The 14,470-nt window shown below is 32.0% G+C and overlaps 1 protein-coding gene across 2 annotated transcripts in view; it reads left to right on the forward strand.

Moving 5' to 3' along the window:
- LOC111632036 (amphiphysin-like) overlaps window positions 1–9,170 on the forward strand; it is a 59,907-nt gene extending 50,737 nt beyond the window's left edge. For both annotated transcript variants that reach the window (XM_023376392.1, XM_023376391.1), the window contains exon 5: window positions 7,638–9,170. In XM_023376392.1, coding sequence (XP_023232160.1) covers window positions 7,638–7,757 — 120 coding nt within the window. In that variant the 3' untranslated portion in view covers window positions 7,758–9,170. The remainder of the gene's footprint in view (window positions 1–7,637) is intronic.
- Window positions 9,171–14,470: the final 5,300 nt, after the last annotated feature.

Below are 14,470 nucleotides of genomic sequence, written 5' to 3' on the forward strand. Positions count from 1 at the left end.
AGTTGTGAAATTTAAAACATCATTAAATCCCATGACATCCTGTACACTATTACCAAGTTTGATAACATTCTGTCCAGTAGTTTTCATTTTATGGCCATTTCAAAGTGGAACTTTAATTATAAACACCCTGTATATAAAACCATATAACCTTGTACTTCAAAGAACTAGTGCACCCAGACCTACATCATAAAAACCAATAAAATCTTAAAAGCAATGTATAACTATATATCTATATATAACTATATAAAACCCTATATACAGTAAAAATGTATATGTTCTACAATAAAACTTGTATCTATCTTAACTAGGTAAAAAAACTGGAATTTTACATCATACTACTATATACAATACATCAATAATACCCTGAAACCAAAATATATATACCTATAAAATGATAAAATTAAGATAAATAAAAAACTTAAATACCAATTCTTAAAACTATTCTTGCACTAAACATGCCACTTAAAATCTTTAATGCACCATTATATACCCTTTTAGTGCACACTACATTGGTGCAGACCTCATCAAACTCTACTCTTTGAGAGGAGATATATTTATGCTTTAGCCTTTCTGTATTATTATTAAAACAACCACAATCGAACATAAAGTGTTGGAGGGTGTTGATGGCATCAAACTTGAATATGTTAGTATCAACTGTAAAGTACTATTTTATTTTTCCAACTTTTCCAACAATTATCGACACGACTGTGTGCCAGAAATAGCCATTCCCTAATGGTACTTTACGCGGATTCGTGTTAGTGTGCCAGGCCTGGACTTTAAGCGTGCACCAAATTAAATAATGACCAAGTTTGTCAATAATAAATTAAATATTTAATAAATACTTCTAATAATAACTATATACAAAATTTAGTAAAAATCAAGTAACAATTTATTCAATGAAAATCAATAAGAATCAACCCGACAAAACTCAAATCAATCTATTTTCTAACTTAATTCTATTCCCCTTTGGAATTTGACAAAAATCAAAGACTTAATTTTTGTACAATAATTCTTATGAATTAAAGGTACTAATCGTCACCTCAATATACTAGGAACCTATTTCCTCAACTCTCAAGACTTTCTCTATTTGTCGATCCACAAATCAAATAACTTCAAAATCGCCTTGGAACTATTTGATCCTATCGGACACCTCTCTCGTTCACTGCTACGAAGCTCACCAAGCTCATTGCTATCAGAAGCTCACCTCGTCCGTCTTCACTTGAGGTTCAGTCTTTATACTGTGAGGTGACGTCACAATTCTAAATGCAATCACTCCCCTCATTTACATACTTATTTGCTAACAATAAACTTTTCTATTTGTCTGGCAGCCTATTTTCTGACAATACTCGCTAACCTTTTACCAATTCTTTTTTACAATTTTCGGGATGTTTTATTCTTTTAAGGTTTAGCGAATTTAAGTTGTTCTTGTGGGGTCTTCTCCCCTCTTTTCCTCGGTGCGGACCTACTTTTTTCCGCTCGGGAGCATGAGTGTGCGCGAGTTTTTTCTACGGTGCTTTCTCTCGTTGGTGAGTTGGTTTCTCTTCTATTTTTAAGTGTCTAAGGTGAATGGTGAGGAAACCTTCGTTCTAACAAAACATAAGCCCCAAACAAAAATATAATAAAAAGCAAAATAAAAGTAAATAAAAATAATGCTCGAACTTGGTTCCTTACACAACCAGGTGGAACATCTTTAACTTCTAAAATCACCATGACCACCCAGTAACCAGGAAGAGTAAAAGTTGGGTTGTAGCCATTTTGCATTCAGATTCTTATTAATACTGGAGAAGAAGCTATAGGCTGTCCTCCCCTTAGTACAACTGTTTCACCTGTCTTGCCATATACTATTGATCTTTTCTGACACCTTTATTTTCTTACTCTTTGCAGAGCTATTTGCACCACTGAACACCACTCCATCTCCATTATCAAATTATATGCCTTTGTGTCCTTATCTTATGTTTAGTACATAATTTATCTACAAGGACTTATTTTATTATTAGGACTTATTATACTGGTGACTTTGTTCTGCAATTCAAGAAAACATATCATAAAAAACAGTATTTTTCACCTGAACACATATTACACGATATCATTATGTTTCGGATCTGTATGTCCCTCATCAGCAGGTTTACGAACAACAATTTAATTTTTTGATTTTTAAATACATCAACATTCAAAAGCATAAGTAGCACAAATTCAATCATACCTCTAATATTCATCATTGTTATGAATATCATCAGAATGTTTGAGTAATGATAGAAGAACAATGATGAATGTTAGAGGTATGATTGAATTTGTGCTACTTATGCTTTTGAATGTTGATGTATTTAAAAATCAAAAAATTAAATTATTGTTCATAAACCTGCTGATGAGGGACATACTGATCCGAAACATAATGATATCGTGTAACATGTGTTCAGGTGAAAAATACTGTTTTTTATGATATGTTTTCTTGAATTGCAGAACAAAGTCACCAGTATAATAAGTCCTAGTAATAAAATAAGTCCCTGTAGACAAATTATTTACTAATTCACTCCATTATACTTAAAAACCATGACTTTCCTTATACAAACCTAACAGTACCATTTATCTAACTAAATATATAGATAAAAGCCCACTTATCACCTGAAGGGCTATCATAGATGTAGTACTATATGACTTAGTTAAAATCAATAAGACCATTCTTTGGGCTCTTTCTAATTTGACCTTATGATAACCCTTTAAAAGGTCATGTTATGCTAAAATACCATAACTTAAAACACTTAAAAACAAACTCTTATAATATAATAATATATAATATACAAAGAGTTGTGAAACTGGAGCCCCATTCTTTCCTTATATTCTGCTTTAATAGGCAGCTCTTAATAGACTGTTCTGTGATATAGTTGACGTGACATAATAATGAAACTGGCCCCAATAACAATACCAAGATACTTTACCGAGTTGGCTATCTTTATTACTTTATCATTCATTCTGACTCTCGACAGCCATTCTTTCAATAAGCTACCTTTTAGTAATATTGGCACCATCTTATCCACAGACAATGCATACAATGGCATTCTAATTTATTAGCCACAAGCCATTTCTGTAACCTCATCACCTACTTTTTATCATGGGACTCCAGCTCACTTCTCGAATTATTGGATATAAGTAAAATCAGATCATCGGCATAAGCAACATACTCTATGCCAGGGGTGGCCAACAAGTTGATTGCAAAGCCAATTTTGGTCAATCGTTTGTGATGTCTTGACTTAATGTTACACTTGTAACCAAACGCAACGCGTGAATGTAATGCGCAAATGCAACTGTAGTGATATCAGACCTCTGTGTCCTCTCTCAGATGCGGTTTTGTCAGTTCATGTGCAATCCATTTGTGTACAGTTGTAAAAGGGGAATAAGAAATGTAGACAAAGGATCATAAAACCAAGAAAAAGAAAGGTGGGAAGAGGGACAGAAAGAGTAGGTCAGGACATGGTAGAGAGAGGAAGGGTGAAGTGGTGGTCTCCGAAAGTGACAATGTTGAGTTTCAATTTTTCTTCTGTTTAAAATGTAAGTACCTTTTCTTTATGTTTTAAATTAAATTGTGGTTTTTCTTACCTATTTAAACATAGTATGTATTTCACACCTTTCCCTTGCCACTTAGACTATGCCCATGACAACAAGTCGATTGCAACACATTTTTAAGACAAAAAGTAGATCTTATGTACACAAAAGTTGGCCACCCTTGCTCAATGCGACTCTCATTTAAAACCTTGAGGCAACCATCAAACACCAGATTCCACAGGACAGGTCCAAGAATGACCCCTGGGGAGGGCCCATTTACCTTTTTTTATACCTTTTGGTCACCCTCCTTGTACATAACCCCTCTGTATGATAAAAGGTCCCTTAGTAACCTATATAATTCACTGGGACATTTCCTATATACAAGCTCTCTTAGAATGGAGGGCCACCATGGGTGATCAAATGCTCCTTTTATATCAAAGAATAGACCTAAAATGTATTTGCTACAAGACTTACGAACAATCTCTTGGAGACACAATAATGCCTCCTCTGTTGAGCACTGATTTTTAAAACCATACTGCATATTGGTACTCATTATTATATTTTTGTATTACAGACTCTAGTCTGTTTTTAAAGATTCGTTCAAATATTTTGCTCAGCAATGGTACTAACATATGGGCCTGGAATAGTCTTATCTTTATTATTACCTTTATATATAAAAAAAAACTACTGGGTCTAGGAAGCTCAAATTTTAAACCTAAGCCTCTCTTGTTGTTGGTGAGGTGCTGGTGAAACTTCCAGGTGCTGGTCAAAGTTCATGGGGTTCCCTGCAGATCTATTTNTTTATATTAATATGTATCACTTAAGAAAATTTTAATAAAGGTATTTATCTTAATTATGAAAATATAGTAGCATGTTTTTTAATTTTTGGAACCTAACCCTCCTTTTTGTATTAGTTCTTTGTTTCGTATAACACGGATTCGCATAACACGGCAATTTTTTGGAACGTAACTGCCGTGTTATACAGGGGTTACCTGTACAGTACAGTATTTTCTGAGGAAACACTCGTACTTATTTTTTTTAACCCCATTCCCGATAACTCGGCATTTTCAAAAACTCTGCCATCCTTTGGTCCACATTAGGCCAAGTTTTTGGGACTATACTGTAGTAAACAAGTATGAAAATGTGAGGCTCCAGAAATGTCCCAGAACCACACTAAAATCTAAAAACCACTAAATTTGTTAATAACGTAAAGTATAATTTTTATGCCCATAAAGGGAATTATAGGCTAAATAATAATAATAGAGTAAAAAAACCTTTTCTCAGAAAATAAACAAAGGAAAATTAGATAATGTAAGTCCTAAGATCAACTTTCTCCAGTTGGGATCAGATTAAATGTAAGTTTTGACTCATCTCATGATCTGAGTTCAGATCTTGTTACACTTAGTAACAAGTGATGACCGATTAGAAAGTGGCAATGAGGTAAGATAACCAATTGAAATGGTTGATCAGGGACTGAAGATGATTAAAAACTCTGATATCAAGGACAAAGAGAGCTTCTCTCTCCAAATTTCTCATAGTGCAAGATTTTAGTGACATTCTCTACTTCATCCTGGACTCTATCTGGACTGACCTCATCATATCTGGGGAGTGAACAGCATCATCTCATGGCAAAAAAGAAAACTGAAGGATCCTTCTCTCAGGATTCTTTCTTTTAAAAGAAGAACCAAATGGTTTACAGTCTTTATCTGCAGAGACATCAAGAATATTATTGCTGTAAACTTTTTTTGTGTGTGTTTAAAATAAATCAAGACAATTTTCTTTGTAATTGTGGAGTCTGGTTCTTGTCTATTATGCTCATATTCTGAATTGGTACCTCTCTTCCATTCTGACTTTAAACACAACTCAGCAATGTCACAAAAGAGCAACAAATTAGTCTTAGAATATATCCTTGTAAATTGTGTTCTGTGAGTCCTTGTTATATGTTGTGAATGCATGGATTTTATAAAGCTTTTGAAGTTTCAGCTAGAGTAATAAATTTGTAGTGAATCTAAATGTAATAAGTGGAATTTCAAGATAGTCATATAGTGGAGAGGCATTACTGAAAATAATGACAAAAATAGATAGATGTTTGTTTTGAACTGCCAGAAAATTAATTATGAGTATAATATTTAAGAATTCTTTTTATTGCTCAAATTTTCATGTTTCTGTACTATGATCATGAAATCTACCGTGTGCTATTAAAAAATCTCTGTGTGGCACAAATTGGTGATCATGGGACTGATGATTTTTATGGAGGTATACATAAATAAAGGAGATACACAAAATAGTCAAAACAGTTTACTGGATACTTGGAATCTCACCTCTTTTACAGTTTTAGTGATGTGCACATCACAGTTTGATAATCCCAGAGTTTCCTTCATTTTCAAAGTAAATTATACCTGAAAGCTACTGATCCAGATGACATTCAGTTGGAGTGATTGATTTTGTTGATTTCACAGTTTTCTGGAGGTGATGGTTGCCCATTTCACCAGTAGTGTCTTTTCTTAACTGTATAGCTTGGTCAACCTTCCTCAAATCTGTGCTGAGTTTCTTCCTAAAGCATGGGAACTTGACTCTTTTCTGAGTCAGTTGTTGAGATTGGCTTCTGTGTCCAGAAGCCAATCTCAACAACTGACTCAGTGTCTAGTTTGATAAACAAATCTCTTACCTTTCCTTATCAAGGCAAAAGCACATAGTCTAAGTCTTGGAAGAAAGACTGACTCAATTTAGGTCTCTTCTGTATTCAAGGGATTGAGTTTGTTCTTTTCTTGGTCAATCAGCAGTAGATTCCTGCCCTGTGATATCTCAAGTTTACTTCAATTCTGCACTATCAGGGAATTGTAATGTGATGGAATAACCAGCCTCTTGTTTTAAGTAAATGAAATTGGATGAGAAAAATTGTGGATTGCATTGTTCTCCCAGGCATTATGTTTAACACAGACACCTGCCCTATGTCATATGATCCAATTTTTGCATTTGATTACCATATTGTTTTCTATAATACAATAAAAATATAAGAAACTTACCTGTTCTATTATATTTAATTTTTTAATATAGTTGAATTTCCAATAATTGCACCTCCCAACAACAAACACCTCAAAACAGTGGTCATTTTTCATGAATATTTCTTTTTGAATAAAAATGCACACAATATAATGTCTAAGCAACTCCCAAGAACAGTCCCAGCTATGAAAAGAACCTATTTTCAATCTCTCAGCAACAGTCACTGTCCTCAAAATGGTGCACAGAAAATGATAATGCACTGTACAAAATTATTCTTTATTAATAAAATGGCTAGTTTGGCTACAGACTTTTCACATGATTAATAACTTTGCCTTAAACATAAATAAGTTTTTCTTAAAAAGCATCAAGGACAATTTATGCTTAACATTATAGACAATTGCAAAAACAATTTTTGTACTTTCTTGAAAGTGCAGATTACTATTAAAAACACAGATATAAATTGAACTTTATTGTAACTATGACTTAAGCTAAAATATTTTAAAAATATAACAGTATCCATTGACAGTGGTGATAATTTAAAAAATGTCAATACTAAGGATTAGGTACATTTTAGGTGTTTTTTAAGAAGAATTTGAAGATTATTTTTAATTATTACTGCCAACAGACTTTTTTAAACATATATTGTAACCTACAATATAAGATTAATCTACAAGTGTTTTTAGCCATTCTCTGCATATTAGAGGACTTTTATACAAAAATATTTTTGTAGTTTTCTGCAAAAATAATAGATTAAGTTTTCCTTCAGTTTATACAACCTATGCAATTTTTAGCTGACTTCCCAACAATGGACTTTTTTATGTTCCCATTAGTACACACTGTTTCAGAGATTGGACTGTATCTAGTTTTGTGTCTGAAAATTTCAAAGACAAATTTGTGCTTCTAAATATAGTGTATGTATTACAATGGTGTGATGCAAAACATTTGTTAGGAAATTGTGATGCATGTCAGTTTGATTTTGTATTTGGAATAAAAATAAATTGAAAAATTAAATAAATATATAAATTTTCTGAATATTAAAATAAATAATATAGTAAAATAATTATTTGTATTTAATTAATATACAATTTATACAGATATTAGAAACACTCTGGGAAGATTATTGTCAAAAAATCAATGAAGCTGTTGCAGCACCATTGAATTCGTATTTGAATCAATTTCCTGATATGAAGGTAGGTAAAAATTTACTAAAATAAAATTTAAAATGATTTTAAATAGTGTTTTTTAATTATTACACTAAATACTCTACCTTCAATTTTTTGGCATGTTTTTACTGAACTAGTAATTTCAATTTCTATAAAGGATCATCTTTAGGTTTCTCAAGTTATATAACTGTTATATAATTGTTACAGAATGAATTTATCAGAGAAAGATTAACTTTAATAATTGAAATTTAACTTTAATTTTACTTAAATTGAAATAGCATACACTTCCTGCATATAGACATTCCCTTAAGGAATGGAGAAGTGTATACCAATACTTTTAGAAAACTAACATTTCACCCATTGTATACATCTGTTATTTTGAATGATCCTTGGACATACAAAACTGCCACATTCAAAACCCTCATAAAAAGAGTCTTTACACATTGTATAAATATACAAGATACACTAAAAGAATTAGAGTATATCAAGAAAATAGCTTTAAACCTTGAGTATAAGAAAAAAGTTATAAATAATTTGATTCAAGCACACTCAAAAGAGAAGGAAAAAACCAAGGAAGGATAATAATAAACAATGGAAAGTAATCATTTATAGTAATTGAGCAGAGCATAAGTGGAGCTCTGCATAAGTCAGAAAGTGTTTTGTCTATGATTAAAGTGTAAAGCAACCACATGATCATTAAACATGATTTTTTGTAAATATGTACAACTTGGCAAGGCATGATAAAGGTAAAATTTGTAATTGAATCTATGGGCTGAGCTATTTGGTCATGCACTACATGCCAATCAAGTTTCCAATTGCTGTCAATTTATATTAATCTCTACAACAATTTTTTATTTTGATCTTTACAACAGACATTTAAGATACATGGCTTGCAGCCAAACATGTGCATGTTTTAACCAGTTGCTGGAGTTAGTAGGTTGCAGGCTGCATATATAGTTGTTTTAAATAATTCTTAAATTTTTACTGGTTATGACATTAGACATACACATCCTTTCTTGGAACATGCATGTTTTGAACTGCTTTAGACAGAATGTTAGAAGCATGTCACCACATCTGTGTTTTGGGTGAAGCCAAAACAGGAAAACTTACACTGCAGAGCTCAGTTTCATTTTCCTAGTAAGTACCTTGTAATCTTATGCAAATACATAAAAAATAGCTAATGTAGGCAATTTTAATATTGTATGCAAATGCAACTCCATGATATATAACATTAAAAAATGATAAAAAGATCAAAATAGTATTCCAGGAATGTACAGTGTGTGTGTTACATATTGCCCCAGGTGTTCCTACCACCATCCCTTGCTGTACCTGTATCTGTGTACCAGCAAGTCCATTGTACTTGAATGCACCACCATCTATACATATCTTAAAATACCTACAGGATGTTTATGGACATCTTGACAGTGCCTTCCTTGAGCAAGAGGGGACACCATAAAAACCTGTTAAAACATTTATATATACACCATAAAACCTGTGTAATATATATATATATATATATTACACAGGTTTTATGGTGTATATATAAATGTTTTAACAGGTTTTTATGGTGTCCCCTCTTGCTCAAGGAAGGCACTGTCAAGATGTCCATAAACATCCTGTAGGTATTTTAAGATATGTATAGATGGTGGTGCATTCAAGTACAATGGACTTGCTGGTACACAGATACAGGTACAGCAAGGGATGGTGGTAGGAACACCTGGGGCAATATGTAACACACACACTGTACATTCCTGGAATACTATTTTGATCTTTTTATCATTTTTTAATGTTATATATCATGGAGTTGCATTTGCATACAATATTAAAATTGCCTACATTAGCTATTTTTTATGTATTTGCATAAGATTACAAGGTACTTACTAGGAAAATGAAACTGAGCTCTGCAGTGTAAGTTTTCCTGTTTTGGCTTCACCCAAAACACAGATGTGGTGACATGCTTCTAACATTCTGTCTAAAGCAGTTCAAAACATGCATGTTCCAAGAAAGGATGTGTATGTCTAATGTCATAACCAGTAAAAATTTAAGAATTATTTAAAACAACTATATATGCAGCCTGCAACCTACTAACTCCAGCAACTGGTTAAAACATGCACATGTTTGGCTGCAAGCCATGTATCTTAAATGTCTGTTGTAAAGATCAAAATAAAAAATTGTTGTAGAGATTAATATAAATTGACAGCAATTGGAAACTTGATTGGCATGTAGTGCATGACCAAATAGCTCAGCCCATAGATTCAATTACAAATTTTACCTTTATCATGCCTTGCCAAGTTGTACATATTTACAAAAAATCATGTTTAATGATCATGTGGTTGCTTTACACTTTAATCATAGACAAAACACTTTCTGACTTATGCAGAGCTCCACTTATGCTCTGCTCAATTACTATAAATGATTACTTTCCATTGTTTATTATTATCCTTCCTTGGTTTTTTCCTTCTCTTTTGAGTGTGCTTGAATCAAATTATTTATAACTTTTTTCTTATACTCAAGGTTTAAAGCTATTTTCTTGATATACTCTAATTCTTTTAGTGTATCTTGTATATTTATACAATGTGTAAAGACTCTTTTTATGAGGGTTTTGAATGTGGCAGTTTTGTATGTCCAAGGATCATTCAAAATAACAGATGTATACAATGGGTGAAATGTTAGTTTTCTAAAAGTATTGGTATACACTTCTCCATTCCTTAAGGGAATGTCTATATGCAGGAAGTGTATGCTATTTCAATTTAAGTAAAATTAAAGTTAAATTTCAATTATTAAAGTTAATCTTTCTCTGATAAATTCATTCTGTAACAATTATATAACAGTTATATAACTTGAGAAACCTAAAGATGATCCTTTATAGAAATTGAAATTACTAGTTCAGTAAAAACATGCCAAAAAATTGAAGGTAGAGTATTTAGTGTAATAATTAAAAAACACTATTTAAAATCATTTTAAATTTTATTTTAGTAAATTTTTACCTACCTTCATATCAGGAAATTGATTCAAATACGAATTCAATGGTGCTGCAACAGCTTCATTGATTTTTTGACAATAATCTTCCCAGAGTGTTTCTAATATCTGTATAAATTGTATATTAATTAAATACAAATAATTATTTTACTATATTATTTATTTTAATATTCAGAAAATTTATATATTTATTTAATTTTTCAATTTATTTTTATTCCAAATACAAAATCAAACTGACATGCATCACAATTTCCTAACAAATGTTTTGCATCACACCATTGTAATACATACACTATATTTAGAAGCACAAATTTGTCTTTGAAATTTTCAGACACAAAACTAGATACAGTCCAATCTCTGAAACAGTGTGTACTAATGGGAACATAAAAAAGTCCATTGTTGGGAAGTCAGCTAAAAATTGCATAGGTTGTATAAACTGAAGGAAAACTTAATCTATTATTTTTGCAGAAAACTACAAAAATATTTTTGTATAAAAGTCCTCTAATATGCAGAGAATGGCTAAAAACACTTGTAGATTAATCTTATATTGTAGGTTACAATATATGTTTAAAAAAGTCTGTTGGCAGTAATAATTAAAAATAATCTTCAAATTCTTCTTAAAAAACACCTAAAATGTACCTAATCCTTAGTATTGACATTTTTTAAATTATCACCACTGTCAATGGATACTGTTATATTTTTAAAATATTTTAGCTTAAGTCATAGTTACAATAAAGTTCAGTTTATATCTGTGTTTTTAATAGTAATCTGCACTTTCAAGAAAGTACAAAAATTGTTTTTGCAATTGTCTATAATGTTAAGCATAAATTGTCCTTGATGCTTTTTAAGAAAAACTTATTTATGTTTAAGGCAAAGTTATTAATCATGTGAAAAGTCTGTAGCCAAACTAGCCATTTTATTAATAAAGAATAATTTTGTACAGTGCATTATCATTTTCTGTGCACCATTTTGAGGACAGTGACTGTTGCTGAGAGATTGAAAATAGGTTCTTTTCATAGCTGGGACTGTTCTTGGGAGTTGCTTAGACATTATATTGTGTGCATTTTTATTCAAAAAGAAATATTCATGAAAAATGACCACTGTTTTGAGGTGTTTGTTGTTGGGAGGTGCAATTATTGGAAATTCAACTATATTAAAAAATTAAATATAATAGAACAGGTAAGTTTCTTATATTTTTATTGTATTATAGAAAACAATATGGTAATCAAATGCAAAAATTGGATCATATGACATAGGGCAGGTGTCTGTGTTAAACATAATGCCTGGGAGAACAATGCAATCCACAATTTTTCTCATCCAATTTCATTTACTTAAAACAAGAGGCTGGTTATTCCATCACATTACAATTCCCTGATAGTGCAGAATTGAAGTAAACTTGAGATATCACAGGGCAGGAATCTACTGCTGATTGACCAAGAAAAGAACAAACTCAATCCCTTGAATACAGAAGAGACCTAAATTGAGTCAGTCTTTCTTCCAAGACTTAGACTATGTGCTTTTGCCTTGATAAGGAAAGGTAAGAGATTTGTTTATCAAACTAGACACTGAGTCAGTTGTTGAGATTGGCTTCTGGACACAGAAGCCAATCTCAACAACTGACTCAGAAAAGAGTCAAGTTCCCATGCTTTAGGAAGAAACTCAGCACAGATTTGAGGAAGGTTGACCAAGCTATACAGTTAAGAAAAGACACTACTGGTGAAATGGGCAACCATCACCTCCAGAAAACTGTGAAATCAACAAAATCAATCACTCCAACTGAATGTCATCTGGATCAGTAGCTTTCAGGTATAATTTACTTTGAAAATGAAGGAAACTCTGGGATTATCAAACTGTGATGTGCACATCACTAAAACTGTAAAAGAGGTGAGATTCCAAGTATCCAGTAAACTGTTTTGACTATTTTGTGTATCTCCTTTATTTATGTATACCTCCATAAAAATCATCAGTCCCATGATCACCAATTTGTGCCACACAGAGATTTTTTAATAGCACACGGTAGATTTCATGATCATAGTACAGAAACATGAAAATTTGAGCAATAAAAAGAATTCTTAAATATTATACTCATAATTAATTTTCTGGCAGTTCAAAACAAACATCTATCTATTTTTGTCATTATTTTCAGTAATGCCTCTCCACTATATGACTATCTTGAAATTCCACTTATTACATTTAGATTCACTACAAATTTATTACTCTAGCTGAAACTTCAAAAGCTTTATAAAATCCATGCATTCACAACATATAACAAGGACTCACAGAACACAATTTACAAGGATATATTCTAAGACTAATTTGTTGCTCTTTTGTGACATTGCTGAGTTGTGTTTAAAGTCAGAATGGAAGAGAGGTACCAATTCAGAATATGAGCATAATAGACAAGAACCAGACTCCACAATTACAAAGAAAATTGTCTTGATTTATTTTAAACACACACAAAAAAAGTTTACAGCAATAATATTCTTGATGTCTCTGCAGATAAAGACTGTAAACCATTTGGTTCTTCTTTTAAAAGAAAGAATCCTGAGAGAAGGATCCTTCAGTTTTCTTTTTTGCCATGAGATGATGCTGTTCACTCCCCAGATATGATGAGGTCAGTCCAGATAGAGTCCAGGATGAAGTAGAGAATGTCACTAAAATCTTGCACTATGAGAAATTTGGAGAGAGAAGCTCTCTTTGTCCTTGATATCAGAGTTTTTAATCATCTTCAGTCCCTGATCAACCATTTCAATTGGTTATCTTACCTCATTGCCACTTTCTAATCGGTCATCACTTGTTACTAAGTGTAACAAGATCTGAACTCAGATCATGAGATGAGTCAAAACTTACATTTAATCTGATCCCAACTGGAGAAAGTTGATCTTAGGACTTACATTATCTAATTTTCCTTTGTTTATTTTCTGAGAAAAGGTTTTTTTACTCTATTATTATTATTTAGCCTATAATTCCCTTTATGGGCATAAAAATTATACTTTACGTTATTAACAAATTTAGTGGTTTTTAGATTTTAGTGTGGTTCTGGGACATTTCTGGAGCCTCACATTTTCATACTTGTTTACTACAGTATAGTCCCAAAAACTTGGCCTAATGTGGACCAAAGGATGGCAGAGTTTTTGAAAATGCCGAGTTATCGGGAATGGGGTTAAAAAAAATAAGTACGAGTGTTTCCTCAGAAAATACTGTACTGTACAGGTAANAATGAAATATTATATTTTTAATTGTGCTGGGATTGTCACCTATGAACTCTTAGACTGTTTTACATTTTTTTGCAGAGGCATAGCCTCTAAAGAAAGGTTTCCTCTGCTGTGGAAGACTGTTGTTCCTGGTGGTTGGACATGGTAAAAGTGAAGACATTTTTAGTCTCTGTTACATTTTTTTAAACCTCTTCTGTGGCTTACAGTATTGTGTTTGTTCTCAAAATCTGTTTAATCAATTTTGCCAACTTGTTTAAACTTTGCCAACTTCCATTAATTGCAACTAGGAATCCAAAATTGTAATAAAAAATGGGGGATCCATAACTTTGTTCTCAAGATATAAGGATGTAGCATGAGTGCATGCAACTTTGTCATGTGACATTCCATGGTTGCTAGCATGTCTTCTATGGGCTTATAGAATTGAGTTTGTTCTCAAAATATCATGGGTCAGTTTTGATAAAACTTTGCCATTTTCCATTAATTGTGATGAGGAACCCAAAAATGTAATGGGGGTCCATTTACATGTAAAAAATAGACGTCCATGACTTCATTTTTGATGTACAGAAATAG

This window comes from Centruroides sculpturatus, unplaced genomic scaffold (genome assembly GCF_000671375.1).
Source record: "Centruroides sculpturatus isolate CEXI.00-Female unplaced genomic scaffold, Cexi_2.0 scaffold604, whole genome shotgun sequence".
Lineage (NCBI taxonomy): Eukaryota > Metazoa > Arthropoda > Arachnida > Scorpiones > Buthidae > Centruroides > Centruroides sculpturatus.